The 16,291-nt window shown below is 33.6% G+C and overlaps 1 protein-coding gene across 1 annotated transcript in view; it reads right to left on the reverse strand.

Annotated features, from left to right (window-relative positions):
• APPL1 (adaptor protein, phosphotyrosine interacting with PH domain and leucine zipper 1) overlaps positions 1-16,291 on the reverse strand; it is a 34,708-nt gene that overhangs the window by 4,092 nt on the left and 14,325 nt on the right. The window contains exons 8-21 of the mRNA XM_006917517.3: positions 13,895-14,041; positions 12,913-12,995; positions 12,048-12,206; positions 11,175-11,363; positions 9,003-9,045; positions 7,734-7,790; positions 5,319-5,410; positions 4,744-4,926; positions 3,320-3,372; positions 2,557-2,731; positions 2,424-2,460; positions 1,661-1,807; positions 1,026-1,076; positions 629-718 (exon numbers count right to left, since the gene is read on the reverse strand). Of these exons, the coding sequence (XP_006917579.1) occupies positions 629-718; positions 1,026-1,076; positions 1,661-1,807; positions 2,424-2,460; positions 2,557-2,731; positions 3,320-3,372; positions 4,744-4,926; positions 5,319-5,410; positions 7,734-7,790; positions 9,003-9,045; positions 11,175-11,363; positions 12,048-12,206; positions 12,913-12,995; positions 13,895-14,041 (1,506 nt within the window). The remainder of the gene's footprint in view (positions 1-628; positions 719-1,025; positions 1,077-1,660; positions 1,808-2,423; positions 2,461-2,556; positions 2,732-3,319; positions 3,373-4,743; positions 4,927-5,318; positions 5,411-7,733; positions 7,791-9,002; positions 9,046-11,174; positions 11,364-12,047; positions 12,207-12,912; positions 12,996-13,894; positions 14,042-16,291) is intronic.

The raw sequence follows: 16,291 nt of genomic DNA on the forward strand, positions 1-16,291 counted from the left end.
CTTTAGTGTCATCTTTGCCACTTCCCTTTGTCCATACATCCAATCCATTGCTAATTCTTGCTGATCTGTTCTCATTAAGTATCCTACAGTTATCTCTTTTTCACTGCTACTGACAATACCACAACCCATAAATGGCTCTTACAAACTCATGTATCACCTATCTAATACATGCTCCAGATTTTGTTCTGAAATTTGTCAAGCTTAAAATTATCCTGTTGGATGGACAATAATTTGACACTCCTGGTAACATTAAATACATACACACAAACACACATTTTTTTTCCTAAAGGCCAATGTGGCTTTCAGAAATGGCAGTTAAGTTTATATACATATGAGAGAACCTCTCAAAAGACCTGCTTTGACAGAGACAGCCTGCACTGTAATATGAAAACATAAAAGTTCTGGTAAGTTTGCTAAATGGCAAATTACATGTCAGTAAAACTACAATGTAAACATCATATCAGAAGACAGATGCCATCCTTTTCTGCTATGCTATGAATCATCTGGTTATGAAGTAGGTGAGCAATCAGAAACAGACCTTCATTCAAATCAAAGTCACAATGCTGAATTAAAGAAACTCTTCAACAAAGATCACATCAGAGAAGATCCAGACATTAGGACTGCATACCTTTTCAATTTGTTTTTGTTTACTGAGTTCTTTCTGTTGCTTCTCTTTTACTCTCTCTATTTCTTTTTGTTTTTCTGATGCCTTACGATCCTGAAGAACAGATGAATACAACTAATGAGTTAAATATGAAATAACTTAAAATTTTAGACTTTTCAATTACTATTAGAGCTTTGTAATCTTTTCAAAACTTTTTTTGCATTTATATGAGAAAGCACACCAAAAATTTACATTCTCTGTTAGCCATTTATCCAAATTCAAAATGCTATATAAGCAATAGTATCCAATGTTAATCTTGCTTAGCAAAATCACTTTATTTGTTAGTATGAAAAATTTTATATTACTTTAGTTAACATTCTCGGATAATTAAGTGTCTTAATCAAGTGTCTTGAATTCTTACCAGTTCTGCATGCAAAGCTATCTGTTTTGCTAGTCCAACAGAATCACAAATCTAAAAGGAGAAAAAAGTAGGAAAAACTCAGCCAGTTCTCACAACAAAGTAATAATTTCAAGTATCTAAATGGTTGATGTAACTAGTTTTATAACTCCTTATAATACACTGCTTCAAACAAAAGCTGATTTAAGAATGTTCCAGCCCCCAAACCAAGCCTTTGTGTATTTTCTTCAGAGTCTGTGAGTTTCAACTGCCAGCTGTCACCTCTTTCATATAATCCACTTCTTGTTATCTCAAATTCATTCCTGAATAGTAAGGTCTGTAAAGAATGAAGCGAGCAGCTGCTGCTGATGCTCTAAGCTGAAGACATCTGAAAATGGCTGATTATGGGAATATATTGCATTCCCGGGATAAATTAATGAGGCCAGAAGATTCACCAGCTATCAATGGCTAGGAAGATATAGGTCTAAGAATTCAGAAGGCCCAACCCATTAGCTCAGCTGTCTTCAGTGCAATAGGCTTTGGTCAAACAACTCAGCAGGACTAGGCAAAGTTTCTAAGTTTTTTTCCAGAAATCTTAGTAAGAACTTTGACTATGCTATGTATTTCACAAAAGAAACACATTTTGAAAAGCCAGGTACCTTTTCCCCCTCATTATTTGATTCAAAGATATAGCAGACAGATGACAGATTACTTTCACTTCTCCTTCCAGATGTCCGAAGAACAAATCCAAAAAGCCTCTTATTTTCCTGGTGTGTAGCATACAAAACTACACTGGGTAATGGAAACTGCCACAGAAAACATCAGAAGCAAATGTGAGATTTTTTCAAGACATTACAACAGCACTTTTATAAATGATACATTCGTGCTAAGGTACAAAAATCAAAAAATAAAACATTAGTCAATATTTTTTCTTAACGTAATGGTAATCCGAGAACAAATAATGTTATATTTGGTTTGGACTGCCAAGCAGAAGGAGAGGTTGTCGAATACTGAATTTGTTTCATTAGTCATTAAATATATTTTATAAAGTCAAATTCAATAACAAAAGTGGTCTATATTATTAAATGACTAAATAAACACAAATACTTGCAACTATTTCAAAATAGCTAATTATAAAATAAACTCAATCATGTTCCACTTTTAATTTCTGCTGTTAGTTTCTTTAGTATATGATATATGCTTCCTAGCTAAGAGATAAACACTACGTATCATTCTTTATGTTATATGGATTGTTCAATAATAACTTTTTTGGAGAGATGGCCATAGACTTAATTATAAAAGTCTAAAGACCAATTATAATTGTTACTACCATATCCGAATACATAAAATCAAGATTATCATAAAGATGTAAGAAGTATATATGCACAAAGAGACTGAAAGCTTCAAACATGTAGAACTCACTGTGAGCCTTGTAACTTGTGTCTGTGGATCAATTAACCTATAATAATAATAATTTGGAAAAATAATTTTAATGAGGCTGAAATTATGAAAACATTTTTTCATACAGTTTTTTGAGGTAGAGGCTATTACTTACTTTAAACAATCACAAGTGACTAATAAATGTGACTCTGTCATACGAAAGATGTTATGGATGGCCCGGGCAGCTAAGATTTGGCGCATTGTTTCATAAACAACATCTGGATTGTCATCTGATTTCACCTCCATGGAACCAAGGAATCGAACAATAAATAACTGATGAAGAATAGAATCTACAACAGAACAAGGTACAATTTTTAAAAATTGCACATTTCTTTCCCCAAAGAATAAAACACACTGCCTTTTAGATTTTCCAGTGAAAAATTCAAACTAGCAAAAGTATTTAGAAATAACTGTCAACTACAATGTTCAAGTTACAGAAAAATTAAGGTCTCGAATTCAAATAGCAAAGGTTATACTTCAATAACTGGTGGCTCTGAGTAAAAAGAATTCCTGGAACTATTATTACAGCTTTTCTGTTTGAAATTATATAAAAATAAATAGCTACTGAAAAAAATAAAAGTTGTGCTCCAGGACCAGAAGAAAACATCTGCTATTAGGAGAAGCTTAAAGGATATCTTATACATTGAGACTTTGACTATGAAGTTTAAAGTATGATATGCTTTAATTTTGTGTAAATAACAAAAGCTTATTAAGTCCAATTAAGTTCTGTTGCTTTAAGTATACTATGAGTAAAAAGAAAATTATGACGTAAAGATACTATTAAAACAGCATACAGCAGAATACATGTAAACAACAAATTCTTCCCAGTTTACTGCTAAGAATTTCTAAAATATAGGAATATTGCACGTCTGTTTTACCTTCAGTTTCAGATTTTGTACCTCCTCCAGATTCTCCAAATGGATTTGTACGCCTGAAAAGTTTTTAAAAAATTATGAACCAGTGGTCAGTTACAATGAGCCACATGGAAGGAATCTCAATCACTGAAACCAGAATTAAAAACTAAGAGTCATAAAACTTTATACATATATATTTTTTAAAAACTCTACAATACCCCATCCTATTAAGAAACACTATTGATAACCAACTTCCTCTAATGAAGGCCCGGCCCTCACATTGAGTTATTAGGTTGAACTTAAAGTTGCTGCATTGTAGAAAATGTGGATAGATTGGAAGTTCAGCTATACACATACAGAAATCAACATCATAATAAACCATGTTGCAGAAGTTCTTGAATTTAAATGAACTAGGACAGAGAAATCGCTGATTTACTTTCAATTTTAGCTACTTGAGAAAAATGCCAGGCATTTATTTCCTGGGATGGTAAAAACCTCTTTTTAGGTTCTCTAAGTATATGTCGCAACGTTAACTACAATAATTTAAACATTTTCTAGTTTTAAACCTGTATTTTTCAAGGAATATGTAACCGAATGCAAGAAGAAAAGCCAATTAGAGATGGAAGCCACCTCTCTTTAGTATGCTTGGCTCTTACACACATACAACGAAGGAAGAAAGGTACAATTCAAGGTAGGTTTTGCAAGCAAAGAGCTAAGTGGTTCTAAAAAATGCTGGCATTAAGTTCACATGAAATTATCTCCCTAATACATGTCTGACCTATTTGATATAATATCAAAGGATAGGTATATTTCTGTGATCAAACGTAAATTACTTTCTCTTGGCCACAGTCATGTATAGCCAAATTAATATATTATCAATTTATTAGGAGTCCAACCTACTTAATAAATGATTTACCTTAAGTCATGTTTCCTTCATCTACAGCCAAAGAAAAACTGTAACTGTTTTGATAAGGATAGTTCTCATTATATAAACAAAATACAATTCATTAATAATTCATAGTATGAAGTTTTAGTATTCTCCTGGAGAGTTCTTATTCCGATACAAGATAATATTTTCTAGTAAAACTATAGTATATGTATTACTCTCAAGAATTTTTAAGATACTGTCATGACCTAAAGATAGGACTGTCAGCTTTCTTCTACAATTTTAAGAGCAATAGCTAAGAAGTACATCTGATAAGCAATTCGGAATTAAATATTTTTAAAACTAAATTATTTTTTAAACTAAAAGTTATTTAACCGAAGCAGAAAACAAAGAGAAAAGAAAAACTTGTCATGATTCTTCCCCAACTACCCAAATTATATTAGGTAATTAAAGTACAATACAGCTGATGTATATGATATGTAACAGGTGATTCTCAAACGTAAAAATGGAACCATAAACCTGACAGACGATAGCACAATGTCCCTGTGATGCTATCACCCACCTGCCTCCTTGACCAGAGGCTTTCACCTGGCCAGGCTGATCTTCACACACAGGAGAAATAATGTCAAACTGTATTGGGGTGTCTGGGGCAACAAGAGAATCTAGAGAAAGGGCAGCCAAGTTTGTGGACTCAGATCCTAAGGATCCCGAACTGCTGGTTCGAGCGGTCGGTGGTCGAGATTGTCTAATAAGCACAGAAGAAAACAAGAAGGCATTGCATTTAGTTTTTTCTTTTGGAAACAGAACACTTAAAACAATGAGAAATGAAAATACAATTTTGTCAGTCAATAAGAAGAGTGGAACAAATTTCAAAATCAGAATCCCAAATCATAACAGAATTATTTCCAATTATTAAATTCAAAAACATAAATCACCTCAATCTAGAGATAAACACTAGAGAAATTTGGAATCATTTATTTAGCATTCTTGCTGGTAAATTTACCAATTTGAAAATACAATTTCTATGTTGTTTGGGGAGCTATTTCATACTAATTATAAGCATCACTGCTGAAATCGAAGTGTTAGCAAACAACAGCCCATATAGTTCTTTAAATAACCCACACTATGGCAACTTACCCTGCTGGCCGTAGGCTTTCATGCCTCTGTTGGAAAGATGGGGAAGGAGTGACAGCTTCCAAAGCTGACTGATTTACTCGTGCAGCAATTTCCTATTTTTTTTAATATTAGTAAAGCAAAAAAAAACACAAAAGTTTGAATTTAACTCTGAATTACTAGAATGTTCTTAAGTTATACATAAAATGTAATTTGGAGTTACTATAAGTAGTTCCACATACTTTGTCTTAATATTAAGATACATAATTAACTTTGTAGCATTATATAACTTGTTTCCTCTTCCTGTAAATGTAGAAGGAACAATATGATTTTTTTCTATTAATATACCTACTAGGAAATACTGTTTTTTCTTTAACATTTTTCGCTACCAGATTTTTTGGATTAAGGTTTGTATTTCTAGCACTTAGCACAGTGCCTAGCATACTGGGAACTCAATAAATTTGCTAAATAAAGAAATTTAGGAGAAGTCACAAAATATTAAAATATCTTATAAATATACTGCTTAAGTTTTCATCATTTTCCAGAATACAGTTATACTCAGAAACATCTATATTTATTAACTAATAAAGTTACCTTGAATATTTTCAGACCAAAATTTGAAAGTAAAAAAAGCTTTCCATAAGACATAGCGGTAAACTTACTTTTATTTAAAACATTAGTAAGTAAAATGGGATTTATATTAGAAAAACTAATCACAATATTTTTACAATGCCACAAACTGATCAAAATTTCTTCTTTCATTAATATAAATAATTCTGGATAACCTGGAAATTATTCATTAAAACTTAAGAGTTCTGAAAATCGATAGAAAAGTACAATAAGCTTGAATTTTCAAATTCAAACATTGTATTCTCTATGTATTTATTCACCAGGTATTAACAAGTCATCTATTTTGCATTTTAACTTTTTGTTGCTCAACTAACATAACAGAAAGGAAAAGCTAGATTGCCAGATCAAGTTAAAAGCAAAAGGCTTCTCTTCAGTTAGCACTGATTTCTTAAACACATATGATTATTATAAAACAGAAATTACTTGTATTTTGGAGGTCTGAGATTTTTGTTTCTTTAGTTCAAAACTTTTCCTAGGCATCTAAATCATATGTGTTGAATGGGCACCTCAAACCCATTACAATAAAAACAGAACCCTTCTTTTCCAAACTGTTCCCTTCACTTCAGCTTAAAACCTGGAAGTCATCTTTACCTAATTCTTCTTCATCCTTAACATGGGTCAGTTCCTTCGTCCGTTACATCAATCTAGTTACTAACTAGTCCAATTTCTTTTTACCTGTTTCTATGATTCATTATTTTTTCTTTCCTCAGTTATTACCCTGATCAAATCCTCAGTTCATGCCTGAACGAATGATAATGGACTCTTCTGTGTCCCCAGACACGCCCATCTAATTAACCATTATGACTACAGTTTAAGACTTAGAAGGGTGAGAACTACCTAGAGAAATTAGCCCTGCTCTGCCTCAACTGAAATCATCAATGCCGCCCCCTTGACCAACGCTAGATGACACCCAGATTCATAACATAGCTGGGCCTACCAACAATGGCAGAGCCCACAAAGCTCCTATCCTAAGCCAAGTCTTCTCCAACTACACTACATTATGGTCCCATTTGTTTCCTTCCAGAGTTCTCTACACTCCTGGGTTCTGCCTATATGCTTGGACCATACCTATGGCTATGTCAACACTGCAGAGTTCATCTGGTTTGATTCTCTTCCTACTCAAAGTATAATTGGCAAAATTAAGAGCTCAAGCCACCTCACCCAAGGCTTCCTGAATCATAATATGTATTTTAACAAGATCCCCAGGTGACTGGTATGCACATTTCAGTTTTCTATTATTCTCCAACAAGAATCTTCAACTCCAATTACACCATTAGATTCATACCATATCTACATTTGTGTTTTTGTTTCTATTATCTGTAATGTCTTTTCTTTTATTCAAAACATGGACAAATCCTACACAGCTCAGGTTTTCACCATCTCCAGAGTCCACACTGATCTTGTTCTCAAATCTTAAGTCATCACAATATGTTTTCAATTACATATTGTTTTGTATGAAATGTTAAAGTTTTAGTTTTGTCTTCCCACATACATAGGCTCCTGGAGGGCAAAAGCCATGGCTTATATTTCTTCTGTATCCCCTTCTCCCTGGTGTTCAACACAGGGTTAAACACAAGGTCAATGCCCAGTAAATAGTTGTTGGTTGGCTGATTTCAGTACCTATAAAATAATTTATTATTCTAGGAAGACCACATATTCATTATATTTATGATACATTAAAACTACCCATTTTAGGGCAAATTAAAAGATTACAGAACTTGAGAATTATGACTTAATTAATAAAAACCGTATTAGCCACAGAATTTTTCAATTTTGCCAGACCTGGATACCATAAGATAAAAATATTACCTCTGGATTTTCACTTAAATATATTTGTTTAGATATGTTGTTTATTGTACAGATCCACTGAAAGAGGAAAAAACAGAAAAATATGATTAGTTTTTTTATACAATGCTGCTCTTCTAAAAGAGAATGTTTGATATATGAATGAAATATGTTTCATTAGAAGTAACACAATCTTTAAGATAAATACCTTCTTATATATATAAGCATACATGTATACATGATATTTGAGGGTATAACAATATTGAACAGACTTATTATTTTTAAATCCTAAATTTATTTCATACAAGGAAATAAAAAATCCTGTTAAATTATAATTTAGTAGTCTATATTTATCTTTTTATATCACTTCCCCCTTAATCCGCACCAAACAAGACAGTCTGGATGCAGGTATCATGATTAACACCAATGCAAAAAAGTTAAGAGGTGAACATATTCCTGGTAAATATATTTTATACACTTCCCTTCTTTCAAGTTTATAAATAATTAACATACATAGAAAATGCTCTCTTGTTCACATATGTTTCATTCCCAATAATTCCATTGCCTGATAAGCCTCACGAAACTCAACTAATATTTTGTTTGGTAAACCCAGAGAGCAGATGTTTGTCTGTGTTCCTCAGAGACCAAAAGTCAGATTTTTAATGTCTACTCATTTCCATGAGAACTTAGGGTAGATCTCTGCATAATTTCTAACCTTGTCTAACCTAACAGACAGAATGGCTCAAAATCAACTTGTATTTTCATTGAAGAATATTTCTCAACACAAAGTTTTTGAAGCTTCAGTTCTTAGTAGTAACTTACTTCTGGTGTACTAGAAGTAAAAATGAAGCCAAAAATAAAAGACTTGTAAGGAAGAACAGATATTCCCAAATTTTTGTCTTTTTGTCTTTCATTTCCCCAAGGTTTTAAGCTTTAGTTGCTTCCTGCCATACAAATGCTGCCACTATGTTCTTAATGCAGCAAATATTGTCTCAGAGGGGGATGAGAAGTGAATAAATTAAACCGTCGCCTCATGATACTAATAGCCTGCCAGAAAGCAAGTCACGAGGTCATTTCTGATTCTGAGCCTTTAAAAAGACAGCAGAGATAATCTCTAAGGTATCTCCTTATAGGTCTGGCTATAAAATTCTCTGTGAAACATGTTTTTATTAAAAAGACATTTTCAGTGAACCAGAATTTTTCTACTCTTTATAATAAACTCATTAATACATGTTTGTCATCAGTGAAATGTCTTAAGATGTTGCTAAAAAAATTAACTTGATAAAATTTTACCTCTTCATGGTCTTTTTTACTCTCTGCTTGCAAAATGGAAGATCTGAAAAAAAAAGAGGAGAAGTTTGACCCTTAACTTTTTCTTAGTGTGCTTTCAACATGATTGGAGAAAATTATTTATCTTTAACAGTATATATAAAATCAATCAGTATAACACACATGCGCGCACGCGCGCACACACACACGCACACACACACACCACCCCGCCCCCGCCCCCACCCCCCCAGTATCTTAGGGAAAAGAGACTACCAGAGGAATCAGGACTCAGATTTTAACAACTCTTGACTTTGGCTATATATGCAGAAAAGTACCGAAATTAAAACAGGTGCTAGTTTTCAGAAGACAGTCTATAACAAAGGTGCACTACAACTAAGATCATCTATTTCAACCTATGACACACGTATTTCAAATATAAATCAGTGATCCTAATATAAAACACTTTTATTTATTTATGATTCTTTAACATCACCACATATTTGACCCCTTTTACTCCATCTACCTTCCTCCTCCTCCCTCCCCCTCACCGTCTGGTAACCACTTGTCTATGTCCATGGCCAGTAGACGAGTCCATGGCCATATGAGTCTCTGTTTGTTTGTCCTGCTTGGTTGCTGCTTTTAGGTTTATATCCCACATATAAGTGATATCATGTGGAAAAATACTAATTTTACATCATTATTATTTCTCTGTAAATATGGTTAAATAAAAATTTTCAATATATTAATCACTAGGGATCTTTAGCTTTTCTATAGATGTTCATGTTGTAAGAGTTAGAGAAAAACATAAATTTTTACTAATCTTGAATAAAACCAGGAATGTGAAATAGCAAATCATGTTAATAAGCATTAGCAAAAATCTGAAAATACAAAAAGGTAAGTACTTGTAAGATATTAACGATTTGGTAATTTTGACAAATGAACACAGAGACTTCTAATATCTAACATAACTGACACATTTGCATTCATTATATGTTTATAGAAGGAATAGGAAATTAAACAACCATTTTGATAAAATATAGTGAGCCATAAAATCTTTTTTTTAATGTTTTAATATTGTAAAAACAATTTTTTCATAACATCTTAATATACATAAATACAGGGGGGAAAATAACTGTCATGGAGCCCAGAAGTTGCTTCTGAACAATGAGAAAGAGTGAAAACAATTTTTTAATTAAGTAGAGAAAAAACTATAGATAAATATCCATCATTAGGAAAAATGACTTTCATGGGGCCCAGAAGCTGCTTCTGAACAAGAAAGAGTGAAAACAATTTTTTTATTAAGTAGAGAAAAAACTATAGATAACTTAAACATCCATCATTAGGAAAAATTATGGTGCATATCCTAAAGTGGATTATACTGTAGCCATTATAAAATGTTTTTAATAAGTGAATGCAGATCCAGATTATATAAATAGTATTTCTTCAACTATTTAAAAACTATAATTAGAATAAAACTGTAAGGCAACAATTAACCAAAAAGTTAATTGTTGCTTCAGGTTAGTGGGATTATAGCTTTTTTACATACTCCTTTTTATATTTTTCTGTACTTTTCAAAATTTCTTCTAAAGGTTACTCTATAGATTCTCATTTACTGCACAGAGAATAGAAGTTTTTAAATGGCATATAAACATTAATAGACTAAATACTTAATTTGATCAAAAATACTTAATTAACATCTAAAAATAACATTATTGTTAGCACTTATATGCTAGGCACATTACATATGTTAGATTTCAATTTTTCATTAACAATTTATAAATTAGGGATATGACTACCCCCCATTCTACATGTACCAAAATGGAGATTAGAAAGGTTATATAACTTGTCTAAGACCACAAGTAAATAGTGGATCTAAAATTTGAAATTCTGACCCCAAGATTGAGGTTCTTTCCACTAACTTGTTCTGCCTTCCCCACCATGGAGGATTTCCGGTGACCAGTCTCAACATGAAATCACAGGTCTTTACCATATGACCTTGCTCTAACAACCTCAAAATGTTAAGACATCATTTAGCAAAGTCAGAAAGGAAAATTCAACTCATTTCTATAAGATCAGAAAGAAAGTTATCTTAATACATAATAAGACTAAAATATAAATGTCTGAATGAAAAGGAATTATCTTGCATTTCAGTAGTTTAAAATATTACAGTTTATTTACAGTAGGAAAAATACTAACTTTTTTCCATCAAAAGAAGTGATCTGAAAACAGTACCGCCTGTCTTCACAGTCCACAGCCATTACTGAGCAGTTGTCTATGTCCATGGCCAGGCCTCCTGCTACATCCCCACGGGCCTGACTCATTAAGTTTCCACCCTGAGTGAAGTAAAACTGTCTGTCCCAGGTAGATGACACCAAGCCTGTTTTACTAAATAAAGAAAGTACATTCATTCTTTAATAACACACGAAATCTCATCATAAGCAAACACAAGATAAAGCACATCACAAAGAACCAACTAGCAAAAAAGGCACCAAGGTGCCTACAAAATATAAATATCAGTTTTTTAGTCTCTAAAATAAATTCATGTATGCTGACACACTTGTGTGAGTGTGTGTGTATATGTTTATGAAACAAAGCAATTATCAAATTGCTGCTGTTATGATGCTCCATAAAATATAGTTTAATTTTTCAAGGGTGTAAATTCACAACAAAAGTATTTGTTTTACTCCTAGGGTTAACTTGCTTTATCTCATCGTAAAATAAAAACTAAAGTTTGACTTAATGGTATAATTACATATATTTTAAAGTATAATAAATGGCATGCAATAACATTCACATGTTATGCTAGATTGATTTAATCTCGAATTGGTTTCACTTTTAAAAATAATTCTAAATTATTCAATAAATACATAAACAGAATTTTACTTTTGAAAATTATTCATGTACTCCCATCTGTCAAAAAGTTCACATAAATACTAATACCATTAACTAAAATGATTCAACCATTAGTAAAATCAAAACAATAGGTAGATAACACCAATTATATATTATATTCACTTGCTACCACCTTAGATGATTTACAATATATGAAAATAACAATAGTTTTCTTACTTCCTAGCATTAAGATACCCAGCCTTTCGGGTTAAGTTTCGATTAACAGGAAATTTCGTGGGATCTGGGTCAGGCACATATAAAGGATCACTGGCTACTTCCAAATCTTCTATTGTCTGCTGCATGGTCTCTACATCACTGTCCATTTCCCTGCGAACACTAACACAAAGAATAAGTTATTTACTACCAACTACAACAGAAAATTCCTTACCAATCACATTTACCTGTATATTTGTTTTGTATATATTTTCTTAAAGAGAGCAGCAGTGGTATTGGTGGTTAGAGTAACATGAAGATGTTATAAAACAGCTTTTTATTTGAAACTTACATATTCTGGAAACAATACTAAATTCAAAAACTAATGAAGCCACACTGAATGCCTGACTTTAGAGGAATTTCCAAATGGCTCTTCCTATACCTTTAAAATAATAATCATTTTCATCTCTCCACCTCTGATTGACCACATCACTGCTCAGTCTTTTGAACCTGATTAAAACTGCTTTCTCTCAGATTTCATTGCTTAGAAAACAAGATTTATTTAGTAATCTCCCATTTATCCCTTACAATTCAGGTAATTGTGAGGATAATTCATTTATGGCTAATTACTATTATATGTTTGTTATATTCAGACATTAAACCAAGTTTAGAATCAATAAAGAAAAATCAGATTTGACACTGTTAAAAATTTATAGAGTTCAGATTCTGTGGAAAAGACAGTGAGAAAACCAAGAAGTGTCCATGAGCCATGGCAGGGAAAATAGCTCCTCAGGAAATTAAATAGTAAATATTTTTACATTATGGCATTTAGCTGTTAACTTATCATTCACATATCTTCATTTTTAACTTTAAGGAAGAAAATACTTACTTTTGTACACTTGTCCCAATATTAGTTAAGAATTCTTCCAGTTGTTCATTGAGATTTTCAGAACCCATCTTAAAGAAACTTATCTGATGCAAGAGAATATGGGAATGGGAGGTTGAACAACAGAAACATGGACATATACAAACAAAATACTTGAAGTGAATCATATAAGCAAATTCCAAGATACAAGGTTAGGTAAAAAACAAAGGATTATTCCCATCTGTGTAAAAAGATACTATAGTTTATAATGACTTCTACGAGGCATGAAGCCACTGAAGAAACTAAACTTAAATTTCACTGTCCATCTTTTTAAAGATTCATATATGCACATAGTAAGCAATTCTTTAAAATTGGAAAGTAACTTACAAAACATTTCAAGTAAGTCATATGGATAAACTATTTCAAGTTTAATACAAAGATAAAAAAGTTTTATATCTGAGGAATAATAAGCACTCATATTTGCAAAAATATTCAAATTTCTTTAAACTCTTGATTTTTAAGGGATGACCATCTCATATTACCCAAATTTAATTATCTAGCCTCCTTCTTGAAGCATATCTCTTGGGACACTATGGAGATCATTTATTATTTTTAACTTAGGAAGTCTTCAAGCAACATGAGACAAACTCAAACTTCTCTTTCAGGTCTATTATGAAGCAAGACGGAGTAGCAGCTTCTGCAAAAGGCATAACTCCAGAACTCATTTAGCTTTCTGTTCCCTATCCTCAACTGTAATAGACAGAATCTAAATACAAGGTAAATGGTTTCAATTAACCTTAAAATATTTGAAATCTTCATCTATGAGAAAAACCATTCTCTTTAATAACTTCCTTAAAATAACATTTTCATGACATTTTAAAATTATTTTTTTAAACACAGACACAAATGTGAATTTGACCTTAGTTTGTAATATCCTTATATTTAACATAAATATCATAATTTAAAGCTTTTAGGGCAGTTATCCAAAACTCAGTATAGTACTCACCTGAGCTTGCATGTACCCAAGCAGAGGTTCTAACAATGCTATTTTCTTTTTGTACTGAAGAGTATTTAATGCACAAAAATAATGCATCATGGTCTGGTGTTGTTTTTTTCTGGAAGTGTAGACATCTTCTATTACTTCATACTTCACCTTTAAGCAAAAAGATTAAAAATGCTATTATTTATTTAATTTTGAGTTATCTTCAGTAGTGGCTATAAGGAAGAGCTTACCCAAAGAAAAAGGTTCATCACCAGCAACTATGCATAGCTGTCTTATTTTCTTAGATATTAGAAATCTTAGAGGAGACTTTCAGTCAAGATGGTGGAGTAGGTAAATGATATGCTCGCCTTCTCCCATGACATCAGAATTATAGAACTACCACTCTTGAGAACCACCTAAAGACTAGCTGAACAGAACTCCTATAATTAAGGATATAAAGAAGCTACACAAGAGACTGCTAGGAGGGGTGGAGGCAAAACAGGCTGGTCTGATACCCATGCATGGTTAAGAAACTGGGGGTGGGGGCCTATCTTGGCTGCAGAGGTTTCCCCTGAGGGCAGCCTCTCTGGTACTAAACTACTGGGAGGAGCCATTGTTCCTTTGCTAAGCCCTTCCCCTACACACCTGCAGGCACAGGTGGGCACCAAATATGAGTCTTCATCAAACTTGTCCCACCCTGGTGATTCCCCGAGAACCTGCCCTACCCAACCTGAGCACCAGCTCAAACCTCTTTCAGCAGCCATTCTTCACAACTTGTTGGCCTCAATCCACACTTCGGACTTCCCTAAAATCTCTCAAAGGTCCACAAATCCAAAACAAGCAGCGGCTGGCCTCAGTGTGCTCTGTATCTGTTGCTAAGCAGCCCCCAGCACTAATGGCAATAAGCTTCGGTTTGCAGCATAGCCTCTCCTAGGCATCTCTAAGTCCAGCACTGGCAGCTACAAACTGCAGACCACTTTGTAGCTCCTACCAGGTGGCCATGGGCTGTGCAGAGGCAGTGGTTGACCTGGGCCTGCACCAGAGCCCCTCCACGAGGCCCCTGAACCAACACACCCAGTGGCAGCTTCACACCAGAGCATGACCCAATTAACTCCAAAAATGACACACCCAAAGGGTGGACTCAGAAGGCACCAGAGCCCTACTACGGTGAATCTCACACTGTGGGGTCAGCCCCTGCACTACAGCTCGTCTGCTATAGCCTCAGCCAGTCTTCACAGCCAGTCAACCTGAAGGTCAATCCTACCCACTGACAACAGCAATCGAGGCTCAACTACAACAGGAAGACACACACAACCCACACAAGGGACGCTCATGGCACACCAGTCTCAGGTGACCAAGGAGTCTGCACCACTGGGCCCCACAGGACACCTACTACTAAGGCAACCCTGCCAAGACTGGAAGATGTAACAGATCTACCTAACATAGAAACACACACAGGAAGGCAACCAAAATGAGGAAACAAAGAAACATGTCTCAAATAAAATAGGAGTAAACTTTGGAAAAAGAAATAAATGAAATGGAGGCAAGTAATCTACCAGATATAAAGTTCAAAACGCTGGTTATAAGGATGCTTGATGAACTTAGGGAAGAACAGGTGAAATCAGTGAGACCTTACACAAAGAGACAGAAACCATTAAAAAAAAAGTGAGGAATAAAAAACTAAAATGAAGAATACATTAAATGGAATCAAGAGCAGATTATATGAAGCAGAGAATCATATCAGCAATTTGGAATACAAGGTGGTGAATAAGCCCAATCAAAACAGCAAAAAGAAAAAAGAATCAAAATTTACAAAAAGGATAGTTTGAGGGACCTCTGGGACAACATTAGGCATAACAACATCTCCATAGCAGGGATACGAGGAGAAAAGAGAGAGCAAGGAATTGAAAAGCTATTTTAAGAAATAATGACTGAAAACTTCCCTAAGCTAGTGAAAGAAATAGACATACAAGTCCAGGGAGCACAGAGTCCCAAACAAGATGAACTCAAAGAGGCCCATACCAAGACACATCAGAATTAAAATGCCAAAGGTTAGAGATAAAGAGAGAATCTTAAAAGCAGCAAGAGAAATGCAGTTAGTTACCTACAAGGGGGCCCCCATAAGACTATCAGCTGATTTCTCAACAGAAACTTTGTAGGCCAAAAGAAATTGGCCAGAATTATTCAAAGTGTTGAAAGCAAGAATCTGGAACCAAGATTACTCTACCCAATAAGGCTATCATTTAGAACTGAAGGAGAGAGAAAGAGCTCCCCAGACATGAAAAAGCCAAAGGAGTTCATCACCACCAAGCCAGAATTACAAGAAATGTTAAAGGGACTTCTCTGAGAAGGAAAACAAAAAGGTCAAAAATATAAATATAAATGGCAATAACTATAAATCTATCAATAATTACTTTAAAT

The sequence above is a fragment of the Pteropus alecto genome, unplaced genomic scaffold, assembly GCF_000325575.1.
Source record: "Pteropus alecto unplaced genomic scaffold, ASM32557v1 scaffold75, whole genome shotgun sequence".
NCBI classification, from domain to species: Eukaryota; Metazoa; Chordata; class Mammalia; order Chiroptera; family Pteropodidae; genus Pteropus; species Pteropus alecto.